Source organism: Protopterus annectens, chromosome 8.part0, assembly GCF_019279795.1.
Source record: "Protopterus annectens isolate FY-2018-M chromosome 8.part0, PAN1.0, whole genome shotgun sequence".
In the NCBI taxonomy this organism is placed as follows: Eukaryota; Metazoa; Chordata; order Ceratodontiformes; family Protopteridae; genus Protopterus; species Protopterus annectens.
In genome coordinates this window covers 1018768952-1018793177 of record NC_056741.1, presented here as the reverse complement: position 1 = coordinate 1018793177, position 24226 = coordinate 1018768952, and the positions used below count along the sequence as shown (strand labels likewise).

Genomic DNA, 24226 nt, shown 5'->3' with positions numbered 1-24226 from the left:
ATAGCTCCCTGACTGACCTAATTAATATCATGTTACTGAAATGAGGACATTTTAGGCTGAGCAAGCCTTTAGGAAACTCAAAAGTGTGCTATGTTTGAAACTTAGGTATGCTAGCTTTGGAAATTATGATAGGTTCTGATTTCTACATGCAGTTCCTTGAGCAAAATACCTCTGAAGTGGGCATTTGTTAAGTGGTGTCTCAGATGGTAGAGGGGGAGGTACATCCCCCATGGCGCATCATCAGAAAGGTTAGTAATGATGAGGATTATACTTAAAAGAGAGGGAGGAACAGACAATCAAATGGGCCCTTACCAAATGCTATCTGTTAGGAAGAGACCTTATGCACTGTTAACAATGCTCTTCTTCACCCACTTTTCAGACAGTAACTGTAAACTGTATTGATGAGCACTGACCTTCCAGTTCTACACTTTAATCTGGGGTGCAGCCACCTTAACATAGTTGGGCTATATTTTGGATAGAGCTCATTCATTGGGACTTGAATGGATTTTTCTACTCTAGAAGGGGATTATGTGGCACAGCTCTGGCAGTTGAAACTGATAAGTCTAGGAAGCACTGTGGCTTTAACGTAGAGACCATCGGAGACCAGAGTAAGGCAGTAAGGTAATGTGGATCAGCTGCAGGAAGACATACCCCAGGCACATTACTGTGCTAACAGTAAGATTTCCTGACCTCTAAGAGAACAGAGGGAGGCAGAAGAAATCTGAGTGACAAGGTAAAATAAATGGTATTCCTGAACGATGGACACTCAAATATATTTGAAGCTAAAAGGAATTAAGAATGTTCTCCTTATGCTAGTCTTGCAGAGCTATTTTGTTGAACTGTTGGAAATATCTCTTGAAATAGATGCCAAGACTAGAATTTTTTATATGTAATGTTCAGTTGTGCATAATTTAAAGACTGTAAAGACTATATGTACACACACACACACACACACACACACGCACACACTTTAAATGGTAGCAGTTCACTCTGCAGAGTGTATCATATAGTGGTAATGTTAGGGAAATTGATTCTGTTAAGGTAATAAGTTGTGCTAGGTTAGGAGCAGGGTTAGAGTTAGCATATGAATAATATGGCACAGGGCAGGGAAGCAAACTGAGGATAAAGTTAAAACAAAATCTTCTCTGTAAAGAATAAAAGGTTTTAAATTATACAGTGTTAATTCACAAATAAAATATGGATTTCATTTCATTTTGTGTCATATTAATTAATATTCATCAAAGTTTATTAATATTTTAAAACATTAATTATATTCTCTCAGGCCGTTATATAAAAATTAACAACTGAGTTTAAATCATGAATGTGCTAAAATGCTGTTTGTTTTATATTGCCATAATATTTTAATATGATATTTTGACATTTTGACTTTTTCTTAACTTAGGAACTTTTAGTATGAAAGAAAACTAAGTCAATGTCAATAAGAACATGTTGAAGAGTTTCACGGCATAATGTGCCTATGACCAATATTTGTAATAGGACTTGAACATTACTTATGCCAGGCTCCCATGAAGCTCTAAGAACCAACTCTTGTGCAGCCAAAAATTAAAAAAAAAAATGGATCTTCATCATTTTTTCTCAGAAACGGAACTTAGCAATTTCATGAACAGCACCAATTGCAACATAAAAAAATAAATAAAACAACCGGAAATATTGAAAATAAGTACATCATGTGACTATAGATAAAATACAATGAAACCTTAAATGGATATAGAAGCTCCTGTGAAAAATTTACATTTAATGGTATTCTGATTTCATACCTGTGCTATAAATAGGTCCATAAGTAAGTATGCTTTTTGCTTCTTCTCTTCCACTACTTGCTGGTTGTATACCTAAACAGTTCTTTGAAGAAGAGAAAAAGAAAAAAGAATAATGTTTTTCTGCTTTGTTAACTAAAACAAAATCAACTATTTAACAAACTGGATAAGAACAACTCCACTCTTAATATCATAAGATCTTGAGAACAAAAACTGAGTGTCCAGTCAGAAGGAGAAATAAATGTTCTAAGAATAAACTTGAAAAGTGGAGCACAGAACCTCCATAGATCGACAGTCCAGTGAAATCTTTGTCATGATGCTTGGGATACTAATACAGAAGGCCTCTTTTTATGGTTGATAACATGCTGACCATTATTTACTACCGTGCACAGGTCTCTTCCATATGCAGTTGTTAAAGAGACACTAGGAAAGCACTGAATATTAAAATACCTAGCATGGTGATATTCTGAATATCAGAAGTTCTACTTAGGATGCAGAAAACAGCAGTATTTAAACAGGATGATAACTTTTTTTTACCAAAACCTCTTTAGATGCTAATGTTAACTAAGTATCCTGTATAATTAAGAAATGTATGCTGACACAATGAAAATTGGTAGTTAAGATGAAGGATTTTTCTAGACCTCATGAGAAACATTTAGTAGAAAAAGTCATTTTCAACAACAGTAGAACAAGAAATACGAACATAACGGATATACATGGACTTTTCTATTCTCAAAATAGCTATAAGCTGAGACTGTATAGTGCAACTACCAAATGTAATTAAGCAACATAACATTTAATCAAGTACATGGACTGTAAATAGTGGTTATAACATGTACTGACAACTCTTTCAGCTACCGTATTTATTTACATTTTTAATCATGCACTATACATTCATACATGTTTTAGCAAATACTTATGGCAAACCTTTTATCATCTGTTATGCAAATCTATCACATTTGGAAGAGACCAAACGGATATTATAGGAAAGCAGAACATTACCTAAAATTATCCATCCATCCAGCCAGCCATCCAGCCATCCACAACCCCTTTTCCCATTTTTGCACATGGGATCAGGTTGTCATATCAACAGTGACAATTGCCTGGAGCCAATATCCTCATCTCCAGGTGACTAGCCCCCCTACTAAAATGTTAAGCTAGCTTTTAATTGCAGCTGAGTAACAAGTGTCCACCTGTCTCAGATCTACTATTTGAGTCATTCTTAACTGTGATCTCCTAAGTGATTCTGATAAGAGGTTCTAGAGATGACATTGAATGTGGACATCCTCCAAAGGTACGAAGTGCTTCTCACAAAACTACTAGGAACCATTATGCAAGCTGTATCACAACACCTTTCCATTCTACCTGCCAAGGGTGCATTCTTCATGCTACTAATGACATCAAAAGCCTGATTTAATGCCCTTTCACTATCCTTCACTTGCAAGGTTGATAGTTGTCTTCCAAAAACATGCAGTTATTGTGTCAGCTTTATTTCTTAATTTTCAAACATATTTGTCTTATTTCTACTATAGTGATCACTAACTCATACCTCTAAACCTCTTAGTGCAATAAATTTGGTGGAAACCTGACAAAATGGGGGCACAAAGGCCCAAAAATAGGGACATTTTTAAAGATTATTCTTATAAATTTAGAAAGTTGCTAGACTAACAAGGTTTATTTTAACATACATTTTCTGAAGGATTTGAGTTCTGAAACTTAAATGTATGTCACTATTTAGTGACTTCAATCCTTAAATCTTCCCAGTGATTTGCCAGAAAACCACCAATTTTTGGAAGAGAAGACCAAATATATGAGCCAAAAATCTGGATATTCTGCAAAAATCTGGACAGCTGAGAGGTATGTTTACTGTAGCAATGCATCTTGATAGCAGACAGGTCTAAAGTTAAACATAGCAGCAATGCTTTGTAAAACGTAACACCATGTTAAAATCATCAACAGATAACAAAGCACCATACCCAGTATATCAATATTTCTGGAATGTAAACAACTCCACCTTTGGAATAATGTTTATTTGTTAGCATCTTAGGACCCTTTTCATCCAAATCTCAGGTCAGAGGAAGAGCAGTATGATGAATCTGGCAGCTGGCATGAAGGAATAAAGATATGAATTGTTAATGAGTTGCTTCCCGTGCTAAAGGTATAGGGTTTGAATCTTTCCATCTTCTTTTACCTACTGTGTGACATTGAGTAAGTCATTTAAGCAGACGGTGGGTTGGGGCAATTGGGAATTTAGGTTATTCTCCTTAATGGACTCCTGGACTGAATACTTAATAATTACCTATGAGCCTGGGAACTTTAGAAATAAACAACTTACATTGATGTTACATGACTTAAGGTAAACTGAATGTACTGAACAATCATATCTGTTTTAATATTAAGCCAAAGAACTACTTTTTCACACATGCCAGATGCTGACCTATTGAATTGCAGTACATATGGAATATACCTCACATTATGTGTGGCACGTAAGTGATACACATCTGGAACGATAATGCATCAAACAAATTAGGGAACTCGAACATAATTACTCTATTAGCACCTACTACATTACAGAGATGATAGACTTATTTAAAAAGCTGTGAGCTTCAACCTGCTTTGATATCTGCAGTGCTATCCACAGCATACCTCTCAACTGTCTATATTTTGGCAGAATGTCCATATTTTTGCCTCATATGTTTGATCTGTTCTACATATAATTTGTGGGGTTTTTGGCAAATCAGTGAAGATGGAAGTCACTGAATAATGACATAAATTTGACTTTCAGGCTTTCTACCCATCAGAAAATGCATGCTAACACAAATTCTGATACTATAGCAACTTTCTGAGTTTATAAGAGCAATATTCAAAATCTGTCCCTATTTTTGGGGCCTTTGTCTCCCCATTATTTTAGGCTTTATCCAGATTTCTCACACTAAGAGGTTGAGAGGTATGATCCACAGACATGTTATATTGGGATCACCATAATAACATAGTTTGTCATTTAGGAAATCAATACGTTCCTTTTACTTGAATTCTTTTTGTTGAGTTCTCATTTTGTTGAAGGAATAAGTTTATATAATGGGCTCTATTCATATACATTATGTGCAGTGGATTCCGATCATGTGCACAGAATTTTGACTTCAGATGCAGCAAACCATTAATAAAGTCAGCTACAGACTGCACAATTCTGTTGTGCAGTTAACAGAAAAAACAGGAAAACAGTATGCAAATGCACCTAGGACCATGGTACTCTGAAATCACATGCTTTATGAAGCACAGAAATGGCAGACAGTGACAGAGAGAAGGAGCATGGATACACATTTATGATACAAAAAAGCAGGCATTATCACAAATGGCATTGCCAGAAGTGGGTAATCTGCTGGATATAATAAAACGTATTGTTGCCACTGATTATCTCTGTGCAGCATACCTCTTAACTGTCCAGATTTTTTGCAGAGTGTCTATATTTTTGCCTCATATTTTTGGTTTGTTCCTCATAAAATTTGTGGTTTTCAGGCAAATCACTGGGAATTGAAATCAATAAATAATGACAAACATTTGAGTTTCAGACTTGATATCTTTCAGAAAGTGCATGGTAACACAAAACATGGTATTCTATCAGTTTTCTAATTTTATAAAAGTAATATTTAAAATCTGGCCCTATTTTTGGACCTTTGTCTCCCACTAGTTTTGGCTTTGTCCAGATTTCTTGTGCTATGGAGCTGAGACATATGCAGTGCAGTAGAGGTACACACACACACACACACACACACACACACACACACACACACACACACATACACAGACTTGTGCATCTAGGCTACAGGTCCAGTCTGGCAAGTTGGCAGCATCTGGCAGGTTCCATATGCACAGCCAGACTTTGGGTGAGCTATGTCAACCACGCCAGTCAATGTAAGAGGCAGGTTGAAGGATTAGGAAAGTATCAAGGTCAAAATTGATGTGAACATCTTGGCTAGCTGCACTTTCCACTGACACACAGGAGACAGAACAGGCATATTTCAGATATCTGTCAGACACATCCTGTAGCATTTATTGTTTTGCTTGTAGGTACATGAGACACATTACATTAGAGTCCATGAGACAGTAATAAAAGTATATTCACTATTCAAGGTTTCCACTCAGTATGCTGCTTAACAAGTATTCTTGGTGCAGTTGATGGCATACATATAACTCTATGGAAAGTAGCTACATATGATGTACCTGCATCCATCAATAAGCATGCATACTAGTCAGTTTACTGCCCGGTGGTATGTGACCACAGGGATGTGCCATCTCACAACCCAGGGGGCACATGATACCAATACCTGGAATGCCAGTGTTCTGCAGCATGAATGTGAATTTGTGTTGATGCTGCATGAATACCTGTTAGGTAATGGCAAGTATGTAAAGGAACCTTAGCTGTTGACCACATATATTACTTACACACATCGGCAAAGATGACCTACACCCATACTCACTGCTATAGACTGAACATTGTAGAACATGACCTTGGTCACCTAAAGATGTTTTCTACTATCTGGACAGCCCTATTAGCACATTCATATACACTCCTGTGAAAGTCTATTGGATGTGCATGGCCTCCTGCATCCTGTCCAATACAATGCACTGGAACCTGTTGAGTGGACTAGAAGAAAACAGCAATAAAGAAGTTGAGAAGAAACCAGCCCCACTATGCCACACTACCCCATCTCCATTTCACAGTGTACAGCATACATGACAACAACATGCACAGCAGATATGGGATACTGTAGTTCAGAGCAATAGCTAGGGGTTGTGGTGGCCAGTACAGCTGCCTAATGTAAGTTTAGGAGCAAAAAGAAAGTCCTCAAGAGCAGTGTAACAAACTGTTGGCTACAAATATAATTAAGTAGTTTCATCTAAATGCCACACATGGGGCACTGATGTCATAACAGAATGCTGGTATTAGACTACTAGATGACTCCTGACATTTGGCCCCTTTTACCTTGCGTTAGCAACACTTCAGTTGTTGTTAAGGTCTTGAAGTAAATGTAAAATGATAACTCCTGAAAGTAACATATATATTTATATATATGTATGTATATATATATATATATATATATATATATATATATATATATATATATATATATATATATATATATATAGGTCTACTTCTTCTTATCGACTGTACAATTAATTTACTGAACATGAGTTTGCCAACTCTAGTTCTATGAAAGCACACTTTTCTGAAACTGCACTATTGTGAATCACACATAACCAAAACAGTTAATGTTCAGGATTTAGAAGTGGAGTATATTTGTGTACATTGCCATCAGTCATAGCAGTTTTTTTGTATGTCCGATGTGCAAGTAGGTTGGAATTATTCATGCTCTAGAATTTAAATGGAGATTGCACTACAGTAATGGTCAGGAAATCTAGTCTTGTTGTCACTGTATTGTGATCTCGGAGTTAGTGTATATAAGTTGCAGAGGGTGTGGGGGATTCAGGGGAGCCTGCCCCCGAGCAAAAATACTAGAATATGTCTTTGTTTGAGTTTAATTGTTAATGTAGTATGTTAACTGTTTCAGTTATGAGTGATTCACAATAGTGCAGTTTTGGAAAAGTGTGTTTTCATAGAACTAGAGTCGGCAAAGTCACGTTCGGTAAATTGTACATTTCATAAGAATAAGACCCGCATATATATATATATATATATATATATATATATATATATATATATATATATATATATATATATATATATATATATGGATCCCTATCACTTCCCCAAAGTTTCAAAACTCTGAAGACCACATGGCCAAGATCATATCTCCGAAGTTTTGAATCTCCGATCACTTTGTATTGGGATTGCAACTTGGAATTTGCTATTTTCCTCACTGTAGTGTGATCTCAGAGATGGCATATATAAGTAGCAGGAATTGTGGGGAGCACAGCCCCCCACGTGGAGGATGCAGGTGCAAAAACGTACAGGTAAGTTGTTTTGTTTTATGTTCATGTTTTTTATTTTTGTCTCTGAGTTTCAAAACATTGGAGATATAGTCTTGGCCATATGGTTTTTGGAGTTTTTAAACTTCGGGGAAGTGATAGGGATCTATTTATATATATATATATATATATATATATATATATATATATATACATATATATATATATATATATATATATATATATATATATATATATATATATATATATACATATATATATATATATATATATATATATATATATATATATATATATATAATAAAATCAAACAAATATAGCTCATGCAGGTGGAGAAAGAATGTAGTAGATTGGTAAAAGTGTATCGTTTAGTAATATTGGCCATATTGCAAGGGATCAGAGCCTGTTGTTCTTACTTCCCAAGCTAAAGGCACATGGTGCAGGAGGCAACAGAACCGATGGGAACTCTTTGGCTTTGACCTTAAGGCCTCCCATGTTAAGTACCGTCCCATGAAATACTAGTTTTACCTCCACCAGAGGTAGACTGCACATCCCGAGTTGCTGTCCCCTACCCAAACATTAGAACTGACATGGTAACTTTCATTGCTTGGGAAGCACCTGCACACACAGCTGCAGACTGGGTTTTCTGAGGCATGTGCACAAGAACACATTTCTGTAGCTGGCGAGAGAACTGTACACATAGTGGGCATGTGCATACATGCACATAGTGAAGAGGATGCAGCTGATGCAAGGGACACACACACTCAGAGGAAGCCTGAGATGCAAGCCTGTCAACACTCCCTGATCTGGAGCAACATTCCTGTTTTCAGGCCTGATTTACCTGTTGTCATGATAAGTATGTATTTGGAGCTATGACCCTACTTTCAGACTTAATTTATCAGCCGATACAATTTTCTGTATCCTCCTCAGCACACATGATTTCTGAAGCTGTCTAGTAGACATAAAAGCAGACTACATGTCCTGCATACTAGCTGGCACCAATAATTTGGTGAAAGAGGTCACATGTTATATCCCCATTTTTCAGAAACAAAAACAAATGACCTTGTGTGGTAGAATTTTGCAGTGCAGTTCAGTAATGTCTACAAATTTTTCATGTCTCTTTGATAATGTGCATATTTCCCAATCATTTTTGTCACTCTGTTTTTTAAATGTGTTTCTGAGTAGTATGTCATATTTCTACTGGAAGCAGGAAGAGTTATGTTCTGTTTGATATAAATTTCATGCTGATTAGATGTCTAGAGTTTAAGTTGGATGTACCTACTTTTCAAGGACTTTGCACCTGTTTTCACTGTCTGCAGATAGAGAGGTATGCTGAAGATATATGATAGCTGTCTTCCTATGGAGACTGCATGCCTGACATTGTTGTACCTGCACAACAGTGGACATCTGTACCACTGCACAAGAGCACTGGTTAGTATTGTGCTGTTTATGATATAACTTGTCTATGTGCCACTGGCACAGCATGTCAGCTGCACAGACATGTCTGTCTGTACCCTAAGGAGGTCAGTAAGAATGCACCTGCAGTCTGTGCTTCTGCAGCGGTGCATGGTGGTGCAGAGATGTTTCAGCTGCAGAACCTCAGGCCTGGCCTGCAACATTTTATGAGGCAAGTGCTGCCATAGGGTCACTATGGCAGGAAGGCTATATATTATGGTGGTGCAGGGACATCACCCATCCACATGCCATCCTCTCTGGACACAGAAGAAGAATGACTGTGTTCAGTTGAATGTACAAGCAAAATGCTCCTACTGTGACCTGTAAGTGTTGTACTTCCTACATACAGAGCAGTGGTAACTGGTGTGGGTGATACATATTACCCAGCAGGGTATTCTTCCATGGGAGCTACCACAGCCTGCTCCATATAAAAAGAGGGGTGGTGTTGCTATATATGGCAGGGTGTTGCCCTCCATACCTGCTCCAGTGTAGCAATCTGAGCACCTGCTGCAGATGTGGGCACAGTAACTTTATGCCTGATGGCTTGCCCCTCCATTCATTGGGAATGCTTAAGGAAGATGGAGGTGCCACTAGCAGGGCCTGTAATGCAGTACATACATTAGCATGTATGTATGCCTTCCTACTGATATGTGTTAAGGTAACATAAACATGCATACATACATACATAAAAGGCTGGAAAGATACTGAGGTTATTGCAGGTGCAGGACCTCAGTCTCTTGCAACATGAATTTTATTTTCATTTTTTTCTGCAGCCACTGAAGGAAAACACAGAAAAATATGTTACGTAAGTTATCTAGCTGTGCAATGTATTTAACAGTCAGACCAGAAAAAGTGGTTGCAGATAGTGGAATACTCTACAATGAATAAGTGAATATGTTGCTCTTGTGAATTAACCAGGTAGTGTGGTATCTAATGTAGATGCATACATACTTGTTAATGAGAGACAAATGCAATCTGGTTCTCATACATACAAAATGAGCATTAACAGTGTCAAATTATTTCATGAATCACAATGCTTGTGCACCATCTAGAAGACTCAGGTATCAGTGTTGTAGGGCACATCACACTGGAGTGTACAGAGTCGTGCATAGTGTGTGCCATACCCATAGCAGTTATTAAGCATGCAGTCCAGCAAAACAATTGCCCAAGAGCACTGTCTGGTTTACTGATTTACTCAAAAGTCACATAAAAGGCAAACGGAGGCTGCAGGAATCAAACCTTAATCTACAGGAAGCCTCTTGTTAATAATTCCTTGCCGTAACTGCTGCACTAACTGTCTGTTCATGACTGTTTAGCAGAGTACATATACAACCTATGTTAAACTACTGGGTAGACTGACATGATGTCGGCATAGTGGATTGATAACTGACATTTCATCACCCAATGCCCAGGCATCTGCACGTGTGGGCTAATTGAAGCATATTGTTAAAAATGGAGCCATGCAGATCATTCAGGAAGGTGCTTGTGTGGAATGACCAAGATTCATTTATTTGTGGGTTGCATTCACCCCACACAAGGTAGACTGGTAATTTTCCATTGTCAAGGAGTGCATCATGGATTGATGTACCGGCAGGAATTGGGTGACAACTAATCTAGGATGCTTAGATCACTGGATCAATGCTACTAAAATGGAAAGCTCTGAGCAGCAAAGAATTGAATAGTCATTGTCCTTGATGAGGCATGATTACTGGAATTTACTCTTCCCCTGGGTTAATATATTAATTTGTGGCCACAAGCATCTTCCCTACAGGTATTCATTGTACTGTGTCCCTTTTGTCTCACAAATGCTGATGCTCATTGCACTAACTTGGAGGTTTACTGGAAGTTGGAACAGCACCTTGTCTATTGCTCACTGACATGATACATATTGTCTGAATGCATATGTATGTGCCTGTGCATGTGTGTGTATGTGCTTATTGTCTGTATGCATGTACACATATACAAATACATACACACACACACACACACACACACACACACACACACACACACACACACACACACACACAATATATATTGAATTATATAGGTTTGGGTGATTTCAGTTTATTAACATTTCACTTTGCAGCATTCTTTCAAAAATAGAACGTATATATACAAATTCCAACATTGCCATACCTCATAGAAAAGGGAATATTCTGAGAAATGGCATCTCAGACTTAATATATGTAAGTCCGATCTTTCAGCTATTCAGTCTCCATATATCGAGACATGCTCTGGCGGGTCCTGACATGTCAAATGGTTACCTAATGTTTTTTTGTGTTTTTGTTGGATTATTAGGCTTTCAGCAAATTCTACAAAATGTGAGTCAAACAGTAGTAGGTAAATTGCACGAGTGACAAGTAACCATCGTAACTCTGATGGCTACAATATAGGGTACTCTGATGTTAGGCATCTTGCACTCCAATGACAGCTGCTGTCTGTGCCCATTGCAGACTACATGTACCACACTGCATGATGGATTACCTGGCTCTACTCTGCTTTCTGTATAATGAATGAGTGATCTGTTTTACCAGCGTGTGCCATTGTCACCATTGTTTCTTGCTAGCATATGCTAGCATCAGTATGGCATATATTATAGCCATATTGTTAAGGAATGGGGCACTCTTATACATGTTTTGCTTTATTCTTACATGTTTCAGAAAACCAGTACTACAGATGGACTACCAGCAGCTGGACCACGTATAGGGATCTGTTCACTTGGGTTTACAGCAACCTGTCCAGTCTGTTCAGTGGCAGTTTATCATATGTAGGAATTCCTTTTAATATATGTTGAGACATGTGGGAGTTTATACAAATGTGAGGTAGTGATGTGTCAGGTTAACTGGTAACTAATGGACATCATGGGGATATACTGACGATATATGGTGGCAGGTTTTGAGGACTTATACCTGAGGCATACCATCCTTGCAAACACTGTAATGAATTATTCTATATACCATATGATGTTCAACAGCTTCCATCTGTGGCATATAGAGCCTGAAGACGATTCAGACATGCACTCATGCATGCCTCCACATCTGGGGCACATGTAGTCAGATATTCCCAAACATATGGCCCAATGGGAACACTTCTTGTGTTGCATAGATAGCAGCTTGATCTTTTACTTTAGGCTATACAGTCTAGTACTACGCCCTCATGGATTACGGGGAAGATATTAAAAGCAACTAATTCCTACAGGACATTATGCAGGCCAGAGGACTCCTTTTATATCTGTTTATATTCCACCTAGGATATAGTTTATTTCCTGTATGTTTGCCTGTATGCATAAATATTTTCTATTCATACAAACATAGTTATTACTTTTACTTTGGCATCCTGTGCGATCTATATTCACCTTGTAATTTATATATCATGAGTGTTACATGACGTATAACCTTACAGGAAAGATGTTATTATTATGGGAATTGGAGGATATGATAGTCCCTATTCCTTTATAACTTTGTATCACATGTATCCCTACTAGTCGTGCCAGTTGCCTCTAATTATTGCTGTCCACTGTTGTGTCTCATGGTTCTGTTGTGTTATGTGTGATACAGTAGAATGATGCACTATTCAGAAATATAATCTGCGTGTGATAACACACTAAACTAACTTTCTAAAGTCATGCAGATTTCTTATCATCCACTAAGGCTACCTATGTGCACAGTGACAAACTATGCTTGTGAAACTCAGACTGCTTCTTTCAACAAGATGTAAGTTCAAACTATGTGAGCTCTAAGTGTTTCATTGTAACTGTGTTTTCAGTTTTTAATTATGGATGAAGTGATTTTTTTTTTAAGTAGTTGGTTTTGTTTTCTGACTGCAGTTTGGAATGTGGTACTTTCATTTACTTAGAAGTCTCTGAATTATAGATGAAGGGGTGATGATCTGTTTCAAATAGTACTGATTGTTCCCTTTTTGTGGTAGTGCAACAACAGAGTTAATAAATATACCTATATATTATTATATTATAAAGTGATATAATTATATAATATAATTGGCAGCTCTGTGTTTCAGTGGTTAGACAGTTTGCATCACAGCACCATGGTATGAGGTTCAGTCCTGACTTCTAAATACTGCTGCCAGGATTTTCTATTGGTATGATTTTATTCTCTATATCCTCCTAAAAGTATGCTGCCTGCTTATCTACTCTGAACTATCATTTTGTATTGTGTTTATCACTGTGGCCCAGACTGTGGGTGAAGAAAGGTCAGAGGATCAGAGTACTTGCCCATTTCACAAAAGAATGCAATTACTATTAAATTAAGTAACAGGGTTGGGGGGGCTAGGGGCAACTTTCTCTTCTGCAAAAACATAGGGGTATTTAGAAAAAAGTGATGCAGTGCAATGTACCCTGATGTGGCTTACCTATGTAATAGCATGATTATAATGAGGAGATTCTGGGAAAAGGGCTACATATTATATTAGTGTAGTTGTCTCACTGTTAGTGTCTTACCTATGTAGTTTATATAGTTCTGGGATTCTGAAAAAAGGGCTGCATGTTAGTGTAGTCATTCAACCGGTAGTGTCTTACTAATGAGCAGGACAATTATAGTGCTGCTATTCTGGGAAAAGGGCTGCATATTATATTAGTAAAGGCATTTCACTGGCAGTCACTCTACTGGAGTCTAGAAAACTGGCCACAATACAGTCACATAACTAACATAATAAGAACACATTGTGAACAAGAACAATACATACAGCATTGGGCACTCTGCCTTGTTCTTAAGAACAATAACAAAGTAGAATGCCAAATGCTATATGCATTCACTCATGTAAAGAAGCACCTCATAGCTGTAACATAGGCATTGTCAGCAGGCCATAGAGGGCCAGCACAGCAATGTATCACTGCAGTTTGCCACATAAATGGGTAGGAGAGAGGGAGATAAGAAAGGAAGAATACTGGCAAAAGTAATTGGAGGAATGTGTAGACAGGCAATATTAAGGAAAAAAGGCTGGGGAGAAAAGGCGTATTTTGGGACAGGTTTCCATTTCATATTTTTGAGTAACTACGGGAAGATAAGTGGGAGTAAGGAAGGTCGTAAGTGTAGACAAAGAAATGTAAGGTGCCAGCACACAGACGGTGTGGTATGGACACAAAAGGTAGGTACAACAGTGGAGGGATTTAGACACACAGAGGACAGATGGTGACTGGGAGGACTGGGCTACTATCAGGGTATTGAGAGTGACACATAAGTAAGGGGAATGCAATGATGGGGATGGGCTGGAATACAGATAGCATGTCTGACTGGCCCAGAGGAGACCCAACCCATATGTTAAGTTTCCTCCTTGGCTGACATTGCGAGCAGGGTCTACCCTTTTCACCTGATGGTCAAGGCAGACTGTTTGCACAAATTTAGCAGTTACATCAGGTGGTGCTCCATGCTCTTAATGTGGGAATCCAGTTTGCCAGTGCACATCAAATGCAGCCAACAACCATACTTGATGCAAGCTGACCAAAGGTGACACTTCAGGGCCACACTTAGAAGAAGAGCTTCTGACTCCCTGAAAAGGGACTTGGAGTTTGCCAGTCAGTCCTCCAAGTTGCTTACATCATGGTGATGTTTGTTTCCCTCCGAGCGTCATTATTGGGCAGCATTGGTGCACTTCCAAAAGTATCAGTAGTACAGGGTGGTGGCTGTACTGGCTTCATGGTGTCTGTACAAGAAGTACAGTGTGCACACGTACTATTTGCCTAGAGATAGGCATTAATGAGTGTGATAGCATTGTGTGGGTGCAATGGCACAATGTGTTATGGCAGTGATTCAGAAGCAATCACTCTAAGTTACCACATTAGCGTAATAATCTCACTACAAGGTCACTGTAGCTGAGTAAAAAGTTCAGTCATCATATTGCAGGTGACTTCATTAGGATGAGCAATTTAATAATAGGAATTCAGTGTAGAAGACATTGTACTGTGATACAAACATGGTGAAATAAAAAGATGATTGCCAGTGTACCTCTGTACTGCACTGTGCACTCTTCCTGCATGCCAGTGACAGGCACTGGAAGAAAACACTAGATTAGGTGAGGCAAAGTAGTACAAGGGCATGACAGGTTAATGTCATTTGGGTTCCATACTGTGACGTATGCACACCACCTGCAAGACAAGCTACGGGGAAATCAATAGTTCCTTTATCTACAGTATGTCACAACATGGCAATGTGAAGAAAGGGAGGTTATAGACACAGTATGTGTATAGCAGTAATGGCCATCAGCACAGTACTGTGAGAAAGTGGGCAGTGGTAACATATCCATTCCTGTGTCAGTATTGACAAGGCAGGAATGGTCACACCACAATAGCAGACAGGTATGTAGCTACTAAATGGAGGGGAGGGAAACAATGATGAGATGTATAGTAAGCCAAGTGCTCTTATGCACACCCACATATACTGAGTGACAAGTGTACCCTACAGATGAACACATCTTGGTATGGCCCAACAGAATGACAATGGTAGGATAAGTTCAGCCCCCAGGATACGGAGGTGCTACTCAGGTCTTATACTCACTGGGCATGTGTATCCTTGAAAATGGTAAAAATCATCAAGATATTTTGGGACCAGGGGAATAGGGAGTGGTCAGGACATCATCAAGATATTTTGGGACCAGGGGATATAGGGATTGGTCAGGGCATGAATGTTGTGGGTAGAAGTACAGGACAGTAGTTCAGGTGCTTTTTGGGACCACTAATATGATAATGCCTGCCAAGGACAAGGCACAAGACATCACAAGGAGCAATCCATTGCATGAGGTTGATCACCATTACAGAAGTGTCAGAAGTGGAAAAGTTCCCTGTAACCTTGTCTCGAATAAGTGAGCAAACTCTCATTCTTGTCGATAGCATGCATATAGAAACCTGGCTGGTTCTAACTACCTAAGTGTCTGTAGGGGATGTACCAGGTTTGCAAAGACATGTATATTTCAAGTTGTCCATTGATCCACATGTGATTAAGGGTTATTCAGCAGAATACTTATGCATATTTGTTCTCTGGGCACATGAGGACTGGAACTCTAACAGTCTGCAAAACTTAGGCATGAATGTGCTCATATGCTGTTCAAATAAGTACCTCACATCAGTCTATGTGCCTTGCTTTGGGGTTAATGAGTCATAAGACCCACCTCTGCCACAGATTTGTCTTATGTTTTCACACATTTTACAACAGGACAGAAAATGCCTGATATCAGGTCACCTGTGGCTGATGGTGATGGCAGTGTGAACATAATGCTCCAAAAACACCCTGTAATCACCAAACGTTGAAATTTAATATGAAGCTTTCAGGTCTACACCCTTCATCAGCATACATCATAAGAATTATTCATCAACTTTAAATGGAGAAACATTTTAGTCACATGAACAAACCAGCCATACAGCCATACTGTAGTGCTGATTGCGCTACGACTAAGTTGATTTATCTTGCCACCTGTATACAATGCAACACATTCTATATAGGAAAAACCACTAGAAGACTAAAAGATAGAATAATCAGAAATTAAAAGAAAAGTTGAGACTAATGGTTTATATAGGCATATAATGGTACATAATTTACATTCTTTTAAATTTAGATGTGTTGATGTATTGAATATGGGAATGAGAGGGGGTGATGTGGATAATTTGCTGCAACTAAAAGAATATGAATGGATAGTACGGTTGCAGGCTGATAAATTACCTGGATTAAATAGCAAAGTGAGTTTAAAACCAGTATTGGTTAAAAGGCAGAGAGAGAATGTATGATATAAATTATGTTGTTCAATGTTTCTATAATTTATGTACTTTTATATGCATTGGTTTTAAAATGTATATGTATTTTTAAATAAGTACTATTTTAATGAGATGTATTAATTGATGCATTTATTGTTCTATGTTTTTGTATGGCTGGTTTGTTCATGTGACTAAAATGTTTCTCCATTTAAAGTTGATGAATAATTCTTATGATGTATGCTGATGAAGGGTGTAGACCTGAAAGCTTCATATTAAATTTCAATGTTTGGTGATTACAGGGTGTTTTTGGAGACTTCTGTTCTACTATATGTGTTTTGTAGTGTGAACATAATGCACAGTGGACTGTTAGTAGTGCTAACAGTGGAGGCACACATCCTATTCATACTAGCTGATGATGGAGGACAAGCCAAACCTCTAGTATCACCTGTATTTAGAGCCAGATGTCCTGTCGATGTAATCCACACTCAGGCTACTTAGGCATCACCTTCACAGATGGTACCAATCAGCTACACTATTGCCAGTTTATGTACACCAACCATAGGGAAGAGATGTGTTCGTGGCCATCACTATGACTCCAGTTATTTCCCTGACCTGGGTACCACATATGGCATCAATCAGTGGATATGCAGGTCAGTAATACAGGCACAACCAGCCTCTATACACACCATGGTATAGATGATAATTATGCTGTGGAGTCTGCATGAGGACAAGTAGCCACTGCAAGGACTGCAGGATGATCTCTATTGAGTGCATTTAGAGCAATGTGGCTTTCAGGGACCTAGATCAAGCATGCCTGCTGAGGTCATTGGTAGTCCAGATGGCATCCATTGGTGCATCTATGAGGATTCAGGCAAATACTCAAAACAACGGCAGAATGTGGTAAAGTTTGAGTTCATGAAGGGCCAATCTTGTCTCCTGAATCTGATTGACTTCTTTGAATCAGTCTTCAGAGCCGTGGATGAGGGTAAGGCAGTCCACACAGCCTATCTGGACCTTGCCAAGGCCTTTGACACCATTTCCCACTCTGGAATCATAGATAACCTTACTAAGCTGAGCATTAATCCCTACGTCACTCGAAGGGTTGCCAACTGGCTTACTGACAGAACCCACATTGTAAAAGTAGCTGACTCCAAATCCAGCTCCAGACAAGTGACAAGCGGAGTACCTCAGGGTTCAGTCCTGGGACTTCTCTTGTTTGGCATCTACTTCTCTGGAGTTCAGGCCAACACTAAGGGACTCTAGCTAACAAAGTTTGCAGATGATTGCAAACTGGGAGCCATTATTGAATCCCCAAATGATGTCGATGCTCTGCAAAAGGGCCTTACAGAAACAGATGCTTGGTGCCAGAGCCATGGGCTCAAGCTCAATATCAAGAAATGTATATTTATCCCCTTTAGGAAAAAACATGTACACGTGAATTACCACATAGGTGGCAGTACACTAAACACCAAAAGTGTGATAAGAGACTTAGGGACACAGGTGGACAGTGGTCTCCCCTTCAATAACCACATCGCCACAACAGTCAGGAAATCCTATGTGGCATACCTCATCACTAAGGGCTTTTCATCCAGAAAAAAGGAGGTCATTGTCCAACCGTACTCATCCCTCATTAGACCCATTATAGAATACAACGCCCCATTTGGTATGTACCTCTCAAGATATATGGAACAACTGGAAAGGCTGCAGAAATACCTCACTAAAAGAATCACAGGCCTAAAGCAGATGCCCTATGCTGACCGCCGTAAAAACCTCCAGCTATACTCTGTCGCATATTGTCTACTCCGAGGTGATCTCTGCTTAACATACAAGGCCATGTCAAACCCAGAGCTGTTGGACATGCTACACTTAAAGAAATCCCAATCCCTCACAGCCACACACTCCAGGGATCTAAACCTTGTCATCACAATAAACAAAACATGCTGGAGGGATTGCTACACTTAAAGAAATCCCAATCCCTCACAGCCACACACTCCAGGGATCTAAACCTTGTCATCACAATAAACAAAACATGCTGGAGGGATAGATTCCTGACCCAAGGACTCCCCAGACTCTGGAATAGACTGCCCATACATGTCAAGCAGAGTGCCTCCTTGGCCCTCTTCAAAAGGAACCTTGATGACTGGATGGGAGAAAAGAAATCCACCCCGGGATCACATCCGTCACCCTGCTAGACAGGGGTCCAGGGAAGTAAATATTGTGGGAAGAAATAGCCAGGGAATTGTTATGGCTAGGCTTGTATAGGCCCTAGTGCCAACAGCCTAGTACCAACCTATGAAGTAATAAGACGTTGAAAATGCAACAGAAATACGAACATGTGTAATCACAACATCAATCTTTTAATGATAAATGTTTTGGATAAAATCCTTCATCAGTATAACAAATCAACTTAAGAACTTCATTTAAACAGAAAAGAAAATCATCACATGACATCACAATGCCGAGTGCAGACATGCCAAGAAAAAAAATCAAAATGCAGGAGAAAATGTAACCTTGCACATTGCTCTTCTCCTTAAAATAACTTTTTTGGCAAGCCCCCCATAGCTCTGGAACTTATAAATACTGATTGCCATATCTTGGAAAATAGGGAATATTCTGATAAATGCCATTTCGTACTTGTTATATATAAGTCTGTTTTTAGGACATTCACTGTCCATGTTTCTGGTAATGGAAGACTTTTTGCAATAAATAAATAAATAAAATAAGTAAGTAAATACATAAAATGAATCATTTTACATTTCTGACTATACAACTCTCATTAAATGTGTTCCCAAAACCTACAGTTCCAGATATTTAATTTATTACAGAATATAAATCTGTATATGGCATATATGGGGATTTTGAATATAACATTGAAATGGCAAGTACTATAGAGTTTTGGAATGAGTTTCCTGATGAGTGGTGAAGCCACAGGTCACACAAAAGTTTTCATGTCCGAGTGTAGAAGATAGTTCATAATCATACCAAGAAACCACAAATATTCTATTTACACATTTTTCATTTCTTGTGGAGCTTTTTATATACCACGCTCTTTTCTATTTTTTAATGGATTTAAATATATTTTTGCACAGGGAGATTTATGACCACAATACTTGTATACAAGTATGGTAATATCAAGTTTCTTTTTTATTTTTTCTTGTTTGATTGCTTTGGGTGTCTTTGCTGCTGTTAGTGGGAGGGGAGTCATTTAATATGTTTAAAGGGTATTTCTAATTTATTGAAAGCTTGTTGTACATTGATTTATATTTTATTTTAATCATTTTTGTGTAGGATCAATGGGTATCAAGTTAGGTTAGATGGTTGCATGTTTGGAGTTGGGCTTTACTAATTAACTTGACAGCATGTCCTGGACTTCACTGTTTCTAAGCTTTGGGGGTATCTTTTGAGGCTTAAATTTCTAGAAAGAATTGGTGACTATAAGCCATTTATATATATATATATATATATATATATATATATATATAGGATGATGTTTCAGGCTTCTGAATGGGAACCATATATATATATATATATATATATATATATATATTTCTTTATCTGAGCATTTTAATGTATTCTTATTGCTTGTGATTTTAATTACTACTACTCTTTGTGATAGAGTTTTAATGAATTAGTTCAAATGGTAGTACACGTTTACATTTGGAATGTTAATGTATTTTTATTTTTGGGGTAGCTAGAGTTTTGCTAGGTTTGTAGTAAGTGCAGTTAGGGATTTTATTAGTTTATATATTTGTTCAGGTTTTATTTTTTTAATTTGGTTATGTTTGCATATGTGTTTGCTACTTTACATTCAGGTATGTACAAAAGTAAGGTATATTTTATAATGATATTTGGGGTGGTGGTCTGTGTACGTGTATGTGTTTGAATGTATTGTTTTCATTTATTATTTTGGATCTTGCGTGTGTGTGTGTGTGTGTGTGTGTGTGTGTGTGTGTGTGTGTGTGTGTGTGTGAGTATGCATGTGGATTTATGGTTGTAGATAGGTAAGCTTTACTATTGCAGTATGTTATTTCTGTTGTTTTGTGTTGTTTTTCTGTATGAGTATGTTTTGTGATTTTTTTTTTTTTTTAAATATCAATTTATTTTATGAATGTGCACAGCTCTGTCCAAGTGTTGTGTATATTGTTCTTTATGCTGGTTTTGTGTTGTGTGTTTATATGTTGGATATGTATATTTGTGTATTATGCTTTTTGCCTTGTACTGTTTTAGGATACATTTACTTATAAAGCATGCTTTATTTACATTATCACTGTATAGCAGAATATATACAATTAATAGTTCATTGTATTATGCATAGTGGTTTCTTTACGTGTTTTTTTTTTATTATTTCATAGTTCATTTTACTGTATTTTTTTCTCTTTTCTTGCTAGCTAGTTAGGTTCTTAAAAGTAGACATAGTGTACATCTTGTTCATTATTTCATTTTATTATTTATTTGTTTGCAAATGTTGAATAGTCTTTTTACAAATAGATTCTTTTTATGTTTGGTTTCTTTTTACCCTTTTCCCCCACTTTTCCTGAAGATCATCATGGCTTATTTTCTTTCACCATCTGCTTTTTTTTCCCTTTAAGGCTTTTGTGGTTTCTTGTTCTTTAGTTCCTTTTTTATTATTTTAATTAATAGTAGATGAATTTTAGTTTTATTTTTAGTTATTTCGGTTTTTGTATTTTGCCTCTTTTTCATTCTTAAAGCATTCTTTCTCATATCTTTCTTGTTAGTTATGTTTATTTATTTAGTTTTTTACTTATTTAGTTCATTCTTTTTGGTGGATGTCATTCCCTTTTTTTGGGCTGTGTGCTACAACTACAAAATTCATAATTGTGAATGTCAGCTATGAATGTTATGTACTGAATGCTGTAATCATTTTAGCAGCTTTTAATATGTTATACCTGCATTGATGCTTCTTTGTATTTTTGTAGGCTTGCACCTTTCTGACGTGGGTATCATGCCTCCCCAAAAGTCGACTATTTGTAAGTACTGAGATTCTTGTAATTTGAAGTTTCATGTGTACTCTAAGATGTTGCACTTTCAGTCTTAGTATGCATTTCATGACTTTGTACTTTTCAGTGTTAGCATTCTGTGGATCAAAATTGAAGTTAAAGGAGTTTCATTAGGAAACCAAAAAAAAGAGTGCAGAGCTTAATTATTAAACATATAGAAAAATGTTTTAATAGATCCTTATGATTAACTGCTGCATTGTCTCCTTTATGTTGCTTTTTTGGGGTCTACTTTGTTTTGTTGAATCTCATTTCACTGAATTTCATTTCACCTCAGTCACTTCGCTAAAAACACATATTACTGAATCTCATTTCACTGAACTGCATTTAGTATATATGGCACTGTACAGAGTACTGTAAGCAAGTAAAAGGTATATGCCCTTTTCCCCACTGTGGTGTGATCCTGGAGTTAGTATATATAGTTGGGGGATGTGGGGGCCACAGCATAGTTACAACACCAATGACTAACTCTCTCCAGAAGACAATATGTACTCAAACTAACTGGGAGACTAACACCCCCTAACTATATATACTAACTCCAAGATCGCACTACAGTGGGGAAAAGGGCATATACTTTTTACTTGCCTTACAGTACTCTACACAGTGCCATATACTAACTGCAGTTCAGTGAAATTAATTTTCAGTAATTTGAGTTTTCAGTGAAGTGGTTGGGGTGAAATAAAATTCAATCAAATGAGATTCAACGAAACAAAGTAGACCCGCTTTTTTGTTATGAATTTTGACAAGAGACCACTATTTGCATTTTTCAGTTATAGGACTATTTACCAGTTACTTATTTCTGTAATTTTTTTTTATTTATTCAGTTATTCTACCATTATGAATATATTCCTTGTTCTATCTCTCTGAATGTTTTTACCACTTTATTTTGTATAAATTGTAAACCTTTCTACACAATTGTGTAGAATATTTATTTAGTAGCCATGTATGATTTTTTTGTGAAGGGGTGTTGTATATAGTAATTTCTTTTAGTTGATTGTTTTAATTAAGTATTGGTATGGGTTGTTGGCTTTTTTGTTGTTATATGTTGCTACATATTAACTTTTATGTCTTACTAAACATAATGCATTTGCATATATTACTGTTGTGTATTATAATTTTTTACTGCATTTGCTAACTCATAGTTTCCCCTTTGTAACACTATAGTGAATTAAATATATGTTAATATTATCTTAGTCTGCATTATTTTAGGATTTTGTTTACTTGTCTGTGGTGTTGTGTGTTTATGTTCTGCATTTATTTGTTTAATTTCTTTACTTTATCCCCCCTGAGTATACATTATATTTTGTCATTGTAATCTATGGAGCTTGTTTTCTACTAAATCTATTGGAAAGTTTTTTTTTTTTTATCTTCTTTGTGATGAAAATCTAGCTTAGTTTGTTATTTTTGTTAGAGTGATATAATTTGTACATATTTGTTTGGATCAGGTAAGTCATTTACACTTATTTGTTTGTGATGATGTGATACGTTTCCTTCCAGTGACACTGACATAATATATGCATGCACTGTACTACTCTGAAGAATTAAGATTGAAAATTCAGTGAAGGGTTTATACCTATCGATTAAAGTATTTTTTATTAAGTTTTCCTTTTATGTTTGAGTTTTAAATGATTTGTATCAGTTGACAGTACTATGTTATAGTTGGGAGGTAAGAAAACACAAACTGTGAGTATTAAAACAGAGAGGTGCACATGCTGGATTAGTTTGAGAAGATTCTGGGTTGTTTAATAACAATGTGGCTTTGTTTATGTTCAATCTGAAATAATTAGTCAGAGATGGAGATAATGAAGCAAACAGTGGTTTAAATATGTCAAAATGAGATGGCAAAGGCATAAAAATGTTAAGTTAAACCAAAAAAGAGTGGAAAAAGAACTATGAACTGTGGGAATATTTAAAAAAAATGAAGCAATGTGGTGAAAGAGACACCAGCTGGTGAGGGATGAATGGATAACAGGTTAATACTAACGATAGATATTCTCAGACAAGGCATTTCCTTCCCATAATGTGAATGTAAATACAACGTAAGCACTCACAGATGATACCAGTGACAGCAATTGCAGAACTTCAGGAAGATCATAGATTTTCCCATGAATGACAAAAGCGGAAGAAGGGAACAGCAAGTAGCAATGCTGTCATATGCTGAAATTCATACTGCAGTGGGGTATGAAATGGGAAGCAGAGAAAGAACATTGGCTTTCATCTATATAACCAGTAAGAAGAAATATTTTTTGTCTTTCCAAAGTAGGCACCCAGTTCATTCGGAAGTGAAAAGCTGAGATTCAAAAATTATAGTATGACGGATACCACTAAAA

General features: G+C 37.2%; 1 protein-coding gene across 1 annotated transcript in view; it reads right to left on the bottom strand.

Annotated features, from left to right (window-relative positions):
• LOC122809199 (alpha-tectorin-like) overlaps positions 1-24226 on the bottom strand; it is a 1556410-nt gene that overhangs the window by 5395 nt on the left and 1526789 nt on the right. The window contains exon 23 of the mRNA XM_044080507.1: positions 1779-1860. Coding sequence (XP_043936442.1) covers positions 1779-1860 — 82 coding nt within the window. The remainder of the gene's footprint in view (positions 1-1778; positions 1861-24226) is intronic.